Here is a 9,830-nt window from a genome sequence, read left to right as displayed (position 1 = left end):
TTTGCATAGATTTCAACTCTCTTAAAATATTTGGGTTTTGTTATTTTTTTTTTAATTTCAATTTTTAGTTATTTGGGAGTTCCTCTCGGGCCAATCAGACCTCTAAATTACTTGTGCATCCATTTCTATTTTCTGTTGGGTATGGGTTTTTTTTTGTTTTTATTTTTGTTTTTGTAGTTTTTGTTTGATTTTGGGTATTTGCTGCTTTTTGTTTTGTTCAGGGGTTTTGGTACTATTTAATTTGATATTGGGCATAATGAATGAAAATTGGTAGAGACACTGAATGATGTTATATTCCTCCAAGGAGGGTCAAGTTTTCTTTTGGGTTGCAAATACCCATGATTCATCTTGATCTTATCTAAGGATGGTTTTAGACTTTATTCAGGCTGCTTTTGTGTATTTTGCCCTTACTCTTGGAATTTGGTTCTTATTACCAAGGTAAGGAGAAAAAAGAAGTAACCAAATAAGAGGTCCACTTTATTTTTTTATTTTTCTTATTTTTGGCCGGGGCTGGGTTTGAACCCGCTACCTCCAGCATATGGGGCTGGAGCCCTACCCCTTTGAGCCACAGGCGCCACCCAGCTCCACTTTATTTTTAAAGAACATTTTCACTGATTATAGATGTCTATGTAGACTATTTTTTTCTTTTAACATTTTAAAGATATCATTCCATTTTCTGACAGTATAATTCACATTCTTGTTCTTCTGTATTTAATATATCTTTTTCCTCTAGTTGCTTTAGAGATTTTCCTCCTTATCTATGGTTTTAAAGAGATGGATCATGATGTGAGTGGGTGTGACATATTTTGTATTTTTCTTTTAAGAGTTTTCTGATATTGTTGAATCTATAAACTTGTGTTTCATATTATATTGGACAAATTTTGGCCATTGTTGCTAAAATACTTTTTGCCCTGTTTTCCTTCTCCTTTCTTTCTGCAATTTTACTTACACATATATTAGGGTTACTGGTATTGTCCCACAGATCTCTGAGGTTCTATTTATTTGTTTGAATAAATAATTTTTCTCTATATTCTTCAAATTAGAGAACTTGTACTTTTACAAGTACAAATTTTAGAAATTAGATAATTATACTTCTTGGGCTTCAAATGTTCATTTGTTTCTTATGGATTCCATTTTTCTACTGAGATTCTCCATTATTTGTTCACTGTTCATTTGCCCATTGTATTTTCCTTTAAATATTTGAATATATTCACAATAGCTACTTTAAAATTTCTTTCCTACTAATTCTGACATCCGGACCATCTCAGGATCAGTCTTTACTGACTGCTTTTTCTTGAGTGTGGGTCACCTTTGGGGTTTTTGTTTCACTTAACTATTCGTTTTTTTCCCAAGAGACAAGATCTCTCTCTCTGTTGCCAAACCAGACTTAGACTACTGAGCTCAAGCTATTCTCCTGCCTTGGCCTCCTGAATACTTGGGACCACGGGGACATACCACTGCCCCTAGCCTATTAATTTTTATTGTTAACAATACATTGTAAGAAGTCTGTATTATGTTGTCATCTTTTAATGGATGTTTTTGTTCTTATAAATGCCCCTAATCTGTCTGAGTTTTAATTCTTTGTTAGAGCATGTGATATGGGAACACAAACTCTTGAATTTTGTCTTAAGTATGCTTGTCACAGTAAAGCTTACAATTACTTTTAAGGCATTGCCTTTCTAGCATCTCTTCTAGATGAGGTCTCTGTATCCTGCTAAGAGGGAACTCCAATGTCTCTCAACAATGTATGACACACCGCAGACCATCTCTGCTAGGCTTTGCAGAATCTCGTCATTTCCCTAGTCACCCCAGCTCTTAGTCAAGGACCCACAGTAAATCTCCATGTAGACTTATAGAGAGAACCCCTTTTCACTGCTACCTATTTTCAGAAATGCTACCCTGCCAATTTCAAGGGCTTCAACAGCCCTCAACTTCAGTCTGTCCTTCCTTAGCTAAGACTCCTACCTTGCTTGGGTTCCATCTTCTTATACCCCAGAAAAAAGCACTTTTCAGCAGAAAAACTAGGACATTGATGAGACAGTTGTAGCACAAGCCTCCTGTTTCCCTTCTCTCAAGGATTGTAGCCATGTGCTGCCTACTATCCAATACCTGAAAAGACATGCCTCACGAAGTTTTGCCCAGTTGTATAGGTCCTACTTTTTTGTAGGACTGCAACTTAGGTACCTGTTACTTTCTCACAGCTTGAATCAAATATCTTTGGTATACATTACCTTAAATGCCCACTAAGATTTAAATGGCTGATATTAGAACTTTTCATTCAGTTAGTGAGTGGCTATGTAGGAAGAACTCAGTTCAGACCAAAAAGCAAATGACTGTTTAAAGAAGTAACTCTCCATTTTTTAAGGGTGGAGATGATTTGGTAGTAAATTAGTTCTCTCTCGTTCTCTGCCCCGGGAGATTAGACAAACAATGGATCTAACTAAGAAAATAGACTGACTCATTTGGCTACACTGCTATACTGAAGTTACAAGCAAACATTAATCTCCAGAAAGAGAATTGGATTCTGTATACTGTAAATGAATTTTATAGTCAATTCTGAGATTTGTCATTGAAGAAGATATTATATCCACAAATCTAAAGGCACGCTGCACCCTGTCTTTCCTTACATCATCATCTGCTACAGCTAGGCTGAAGTCATATGCAATTTTCTGCAATATTCATTAACTCTTCTTTAGGATGGTATTTTTATTGGAAAAGAAGTGAGGTTTGTTGTAACTGTTTTTCCTCCTAATTTTCCTGAGTGTTTCACAGCTGCCTTTACTAGTGGACACTGTCTTCAAAGTGCAGGAGTCCCTCAAGAGAAGAGGTACAGATGAGGAGGAGAAAAAGACCTTCTCAGCAGCAGCTAAGTTGTATGGGGCTAAGGAATGGATCATAAGTGAACAGGGGTGGAGAATGGAAACCGAATCAGAGATTGGGAAGAGACCAGTCATGGTCCAGACGGCCTCTTCAGGTCAGGAAGGGGTGTCTAGGTGGACCTTTTCTCACAGCTGGGTTTAGCTTCTCTCGAATTTTTTCAGCCTTTTACCTTTCACCAAGAAACCTGATTTTTCCTCTGCAAGACATGTGAGCCTCCTCCTCCTGCCCTAGGGTGAAGTCCTCTGGAGTGGATTTAATTAGCTTTGAGGATGGTCTGTTCCTTTTCCAGGAGGTCTGTTTCAGGTTGAGGTCATCCCATTGGTCTCGCCATCAATACTCACCATACACTGAAAGGCAGGTCTGCTGGCCACTCAGATTCCCCGGGCGGAGAGGAAGGGCCTCGAAGCTGATGGTCGCACTCGGTGTATTCTAACACCACTTACTTGTGAGGACACAACGTCCTGAGATGGGTGGGACTTCAAATCAGAGTTTTTTAGGTAGTTCCAATTCTCATTTTCCTTGAGAAAATCATACAGCTGCCTACCTCTCCCACGTACACATCCATACCTCGTGGTATTCACTGGTAGCACTGAAATTTTGGCAGCCAATAGTTCCTCTAGGGCCAACCATCTCTTCTGCAGGTCCCAAGTGGCAGGATTTATTTCGAGAAAGTGTGAGGCAAAGGAGTGTGGAAGTGAAGTTTAGCCTATGCCTCCGTGTAGCCTATGCCTCCAGCATCTGGGTAGGAGACATACCGGAATAAGTATAAAGGTAAGTATTTGTAGCTATGTGGTGCCTATTCCGGCCTCTCCTCCCCCACCCCCTGGGTGCACACACTCTGGGCAGAAACGCGCCCCCGCCCCCCGCGCGCCCGGCGCAGACCGCGCAGAACTTCCCCTGGGTCATGGCCCAGCGATACGAGCGGCCCTGGCGGGGAGCCCTGCTCTTCCCGAGTCGTGGGTGGCGCGGTGCTTGTTTCCCTCCCCTCCCTTTCCGGACCCAAACGGGGATGTATCTGGGTCAGCCTGGGAGGGGCCGGACCTGCCAGGGACCGGCGTGGGGGAGGGGGTGGCGATGACAGCATCCTTCAGGTTTTTGGCGTCTCTGAACTTCTCCTCGTCCAGCCTCTCACCGAGCTCGCGTCCCGGAAGGGCTGACGCTCGGGCCGGTTCAGGCCTGAGGGGTGGGCGAGGTGGGGGAGAGCCCGTCTTTCCTATCTGGATGGCCACCCATCCTACCCCCACGCCCCGCGAACTATTCGGCGCCCCTGCCCCCGAACACACACACTCCCTATTCCCCAGGGCGCGCTCCCCGGGCAGGCGGCGGGTCCCTCCGCCCCAGGAAAAGAGCAATGGAACAGTTCACGGCCGCCGCCAGTTCCTGGTCTTCCTTCCTTTCGGGCAATAAACCGCGCGGCTGTAAGCCAGTTGCTGCTCAAGATGCTCCACCCGCGGGCTCGAGCCCCCGTCTGTCAGTTCTGCTGGGCGCCGGGTCCAGGACCCAGCGTCCCTTTATGTCCTCAAGGCGCACAGGCTGAGCTCCCGGGCCGCGGGAGGTGCTGGCTAGGACGCACACGCCTGGCGGACGCCTGGGTGCCTCGATTCCTCCCTATGTGATCTTTTGCGCTCCACAGCGCCGGGGAGCAGCTAGGCGTGCATAAAAACTGCATCTTTCTTGGGTGCTTTGGCCGAAACTACTGAGTGAGGTCGCAAGGGTCGTGGACCCCCCCACACACACCCCAGTCCAGGTCTCCTCCCTACGGGCTCTGGATACAAGCCCTGTACCCTGAGGCCTGCCCCCTTCTTCCCCAATCTTGCCTTGCAAAGACACACAGCTCCAAATTTACAAGTGCTCACTCTTTCTCCCAGAGTCAGGGAGAAAAACGAAGCAATTGAGTGAAAATCATTCCTGGAGTCTTTTATCCTGTACACAGTAACTCCTCATCCTCCCCCTCGTTTCCCCATACTGCATGTTCAGGAACTTCTGTTTGCCGGAGGGTAGCCTTGCCTAGAGCTCCTGTGACCGGAGCCCACGGACGCTCTTTGGCCAGGAGCTTCCCTAAAGGTCCCTTATCTCCGGGGGTGCTCGAAGCCACGCAGAGGTGCTCCTCTTTCCCCGCCTCACCTCACTCCCAGACATCACTTGCCATCATTGCATCCACTCCGGTATAAAACCCCACGCTTCCTCCACCCCCGCCAGGCGCAGCGCCCCCTCCCTGGGCTGCGCCCGCCGGGGAGCAGAACGGACAGCGGCGCGCGGGAGGCGCACAGAGCTTTCGGGCTGCCAGCGCTCGCCGCGTCTGGGGAATTGGGCTGTGGGCGAGGCGGCCCGGGCTGCCCTTTATCGCTCGCGGGGCTGGTTCTTTGAAACTTTATCAGCAAGTCTCGCCACTCGCCGCAGACGCGAGCGGGGGGCGGGGGCGCGGCGAGGCGCCGGCAGCCGTGACGAAGCGCTCCCGGCGCTGAGCGCTTCTGCTCCGGGCACGCATGGCGCCCGCACACGGAGTCTGACCTGATGCGGACGCAAGGGGGTTAATATGAACGCCCCTCTCTGTGGAATCTGGCTCTGGCTCCCTCTGCTCTTGACCTGGCTCACCCCCGAGGTCAGCTCTTCATGGTGGTAAGTCCGCGCGCACCGGCGCAGAGGGATTTTGGATATGGGAGTGGGGACCGCACTGGCCACTTAGACCCTTCCTAGTGGTGCGTCCCCACCGCCGCGGGAGTCTCGGTTTCTGGCCGGCACCCTGACTACTGCCCTCTCATCGCCCGCTTGCGATTCCCTTCACTTTCCCCCTGGAAGACCACTTGGGCTTTGACAACTCCCCAAACCACATTCCCCCTCAAAGAGGGCTCTGATGTTTGGTTTATTTGGATCCAGCTGAGCGACAGCAAACTCAGCCAATTTCTTAGGCTGTTGATTGACGCTCTCGCCAGGTCTTTAGCTCCAGCACAGACGTGTGTGTGTGTGTGTGTGTGTGTGTGTGTGTGTGTGTGTGTGTGTGTCTCTGAGAGAGAGAGAGAAAATTCACCTTGAAAATACAACCCACCCCACACCCCGCGCCTCCCGCCCTCTCAAAACTGCCTCAAGATAAACCGAGCGGCCAATGCAGGCAGTCAGGATTGCAGAGCCCAAAGCGTGTGATTTTGTATTATTTCCCGTCCTTCCACATTCCTAATGCTTCACCCCAGTGGGGCGGAAGAACACGTCCGGGGCTCCAGTGGTCACTAGCACCTTCATGCGAAGCTACAGACCCCGGGGGCTGTCTCTAAAATGTTACCCTCTTCAAAACCGTCACCCCCAAAGGCCAGTCTTGCCGCTTTCCTTTGTACATTGATCTGTTATTTATTTATTTATTCATTTATTCATTTTTGCATAGTGATGGGATCTTAAATTCTAACAGGTCTGAGCATTACAAAGACGATTCTCTCCCTGTGCAGAAACTGTCCTTCATCTCCCGGACTTTCTGATCTTGCAAAGAAATGGAGTTAAGAGCCCTGTAACTTCCTTGCACCTTAAAGTTTCAGAACAGATATTAAAATACTGATACAAAGAGAACGGCTACCATGGGCTATTTTTTCTTTTTTTTTTTTTAGAGAATCTGGCAAAAGTAAAAAGTTTCAGCCAAAAGAAAGACTAGAGTAGCGAACGTTTTAGGAAGACACTGGAGCTCTTCAAAGGAGCAAGTCAAGCGCTGACGGGAAGAGGGTTCGATCCCTTCCTAAGCCCGCTTTGAACAGGAAGGCGTTTAGCCTTGACACTGCTGACACAGGATCAAAGATTGATTTATCCGACTGACCATTTTTCAATAAAATGACTATTTCTGTTTCCATGGGTGTATAAACGTGATTTATGGCTCAGGCTTTTTGTCGCATTGTCTCTCAGCTGTCACTTAAATATATTTTTTGGAAGTCACAGCTGTAACGATTTTATGATCATATAAAATAATGAAAATACAAGAAAAAGACATTCTCCTTGTTTGATCGCTTCAAAAGACACCTATGGCAGCTTGGGTTATATAAAAGGTACCTTTCTAAACATTTCACAACTAATAGAGAACATCTGGGTAGAGATGATGATGTAATTTTTGTTAAAGTTTCTTTTCAAAAAGTACTTTATGGAGCTATAACACTGTTTGATTCTTCCAAACATTTAGTGTCCTTAATAACAATAGAAAGAATTTCTTCCAAAGGTTTTTTTTTTTTTTTAAGCCAAAAAGAACTACAAAATGGAAATATTTAAAGGACTCCAGTAAGAAAAGAACAGCATGTCTGTGGGGAGAATGCAGCATCAGAAACCAGCAGGTGTTGATTAGACAGATACAGCTTTTAAGACATTATGTCAAATAAATGGGAACGAGGAGCTTCTAAAGGTGGGTTTCCCCAAAGCCAAGTCCAGACATAATTGTGCCACTGAGATCAGAACCTTCTTGGGAAACCTGTTCCATGCTGTCTCTCCAAGACATACTGCCCCTCCCTCCAAAATTCAGTTCCCAGACTCCCTGCACTACCCTGCTGGCCTGGAGCATCACCTGGTGGCCCTGGCTCCATGTTTGAGGCAGTCACCACCCCATTTGGGTGTGGCTTCTACCAGATCACTCACCAGGCCTGCCTGGCCTGTTTCTCTACTGAATCCAAAGTAAATAACCTTCTCATTCTAATATCACCCAAAGTATAAGGAACTCTTATCTCAGTATCCCAAGGAACACTGAGCCAGGCCTTGCTACTCACATTGCCCTCACTTCTATGTTGGTCCCTTACAGGTACATGAGAGCTACAAGTGGCTCCTCCAGGGTGATGTGTGACAATGTGCCAGGCCTGGTAAGCCGCCAGCGGCAGCTGTGCCACCGACACCCAGACGTGATGCGTGCCATTGGCCTGGGTGTTGCAGAGTGGACGGCAGAGTGCCAGCACCAGTTCCGCCAGCACCGCTGGAACTGCAACACGCTAGACAGGGATCACAGCCTCTTCGGCAGGGTCCTGCTCCGAAGTAAGTGCCCTGCCTCCACCCAGCGCCGTGGGCTCCCCACTCACACACAGCTCCCCTCAATCTTCAAGGCCCCCACTCAAATTAATGCATTTAATTTAATCAGAAATTTGTTCTGTTGGGTGACATTATCCCTGTGTCATAGATGAATGGAGAAGTCAGGAACTTTAGTGGAGAGTCTTACCGGAAGCCAGTCAGGCAGTGGGAAGTCCTATCCTAGGCTGTTGCCTCTGCACGCCTCGCTCTGTGCGGCCTTTCAACCCTGCGTATCATCCTACATTATCGTATTCAGATTGTGCAGATTTTATCTCTAGAAGGGAAGCAGCAGCCACAAGGCTCTTTTGACTTCTTCCTCATCTTTCTGGGTCTTCTCCAGAAGAATCTGAGCATATGTGCTCCACATATGTTCACATAGAATGTTCAATGATTGTCATTATTACAGAAACACAGTGTAAGTGTTATTAAGAAACAAAGACAAATCTCTATCCACTATCTTTGACTGCCCAATCAGCTACTCAGCTGTGGGTTGCTCTGTGTATGAATGAAATACTTTTTCCCTCGTCACAAATTTCATAAAGGTAGGGAAGAGCCTCTATATCCTGGGTCTTGTTTGGAGCCTGGTGTATTGCAGGCCCCATTGATTCCCCCTGGTGAATTCATTCTGAAGGGATGGATGAACTAGTAGTGAGCGCCTATTATTTTCCAGCTACGTTTTAGGCAATAAGGATATTTATGGAGGATAGGGTGAAAAACATGAACACATAAGAGTTTTTCTTCCTTAGAAAGAGCCTTAAACATTATCTAATTACATAATTAATTTCATAAAAGATCTGAATATGGAAAGTAGCTCACTAGCTAGGATACAATCAGACAAAATTAATTGAAAATTAGATCTTATTTTCCATTAATACTCCCCTACTAACCTGGCATCATTAGCATTCTCCAAGAAATGTCACAGCCCATTTGTATTAGGAAATCTGACTGAAAACACAGCAGTTTGTGTGTGTACCCCAGAAACAGGAAACTTTACACTTGCTTCTGCCCACCACCACCCCCCATTCCTAAGAAAATCATCCAGACTGTGCACTTGGTAATGCTTAACAGAGGGTGTTTCTATCATGTAATCATCACAGCCCTAGGGTTTTATGAGGCCAAATGCATAACTGAATGTCTCTAAAATCCCCCAAGGGCGTAGTACTCTCATTCTTAGAGTATCCTTAAAGTAAATTTACTGTGATATTCTGCAATTTTATTCTCTAGTTTAAGAACTATATTCTTCTGCATTCCTTTTGGAGTTTCGATATGACATCGCAAATTTTTGAAAGGTCAATAGAAAGTTTCAGCTCCATGGAATTTTAAGACTTCACCTAGATTATCTCACCAGTGAATCAATTAAAGTACTGGACCTTGTCAAAGAGAGTTTACAAGTATCTTACTCAGAGTAATCTCTGGATATACTATGTGCAGCCTCTTGGTGTTTAAAACGTATCAGGATATTTCTTTTCCAAAGTATTCACAACCATTTTGCAATGATTTCAAATTAGATGTGCTTCTCATTTATAAAATTATCACTTTTAGATCCGTTAAGATGTCTCATATTGGGGGGAAAAACCACCTTTGGATTGCAAATAAAAAAGCAATTTTGACCAGTGTTTCTAAAGATAGTATATCTGTGAAAGTTGGGAATTCATTCATAAAATACTTTAACACAATCTTGGCAATGTTTGCTTCCTCAGAGTTGTAGAGTGGCTGAGAGAGAGAAAGTTAGAACTAAAAACAATGGAACTGGTTTGACTTATTCTAAGGCCTCAGGTAAATAAGAGATTCCAGCTTGTACCTCCTTCAGATTTCTTTCAGATGAAGCTGAGTGCTTTGCCAAAATACTCAGAACTTAAAACACTCATGCTACACAATTTCTTTCCATTTTTCACAGAAGACCAGATTCCTTCCTACACATTTATGCAAAC

At 45.5% G+C, this 9,830-nt stretch overlaps 1 protein-coding gene across 1 annotated transcript in view; it reads left to right on the top strand.

Moving 5' to 3' along the window:
* The first annotated feature begins 5,114 nt into the window (after positions 1 to 5,114).
* WNT2 (Wnt family member 2) overlaps positions 5,115 to 9,830 on the top strand; it is a 44,527-nt gene continuing 39,811 nt past the window's right edge. The window contains exons 1-2 of the mRNA XM_053553834.1: positions 5,115 to 5,499; positions 7,640 to 7,866. Of these exons, the coding sequence (XP_053409809.1) occupies positions 5,417 to 5,499; positions 7,640 to 7,866 (310 nt within the window). The 5' untranslated portion in view covers positions 5,115 to 5,416. The remainder of the gene's footprint in view (positions 5,500 to 7,639; positions 7,867 to 9,830) is intronic.

This window comes from Nycticebus coucang, chromosome 11, assembly GCF_027406575.1.
Source record: "Nycticebus coucang isolate mNycCou1 chromosome 11, mNycCou1.pri, whole genome shotgun sequence".
Lineage (NCBI taxonomy): Eukaryota > Metazoa > Chordata > Mammalia > Primates > Lorisidae > Nycticebus > Nycticebus coucang.
The sequence above is the reverse complement of the archived record's forward strand: the minus strand, read 5'-3'. Positions and strand labels throughout refer to the sequence as shown.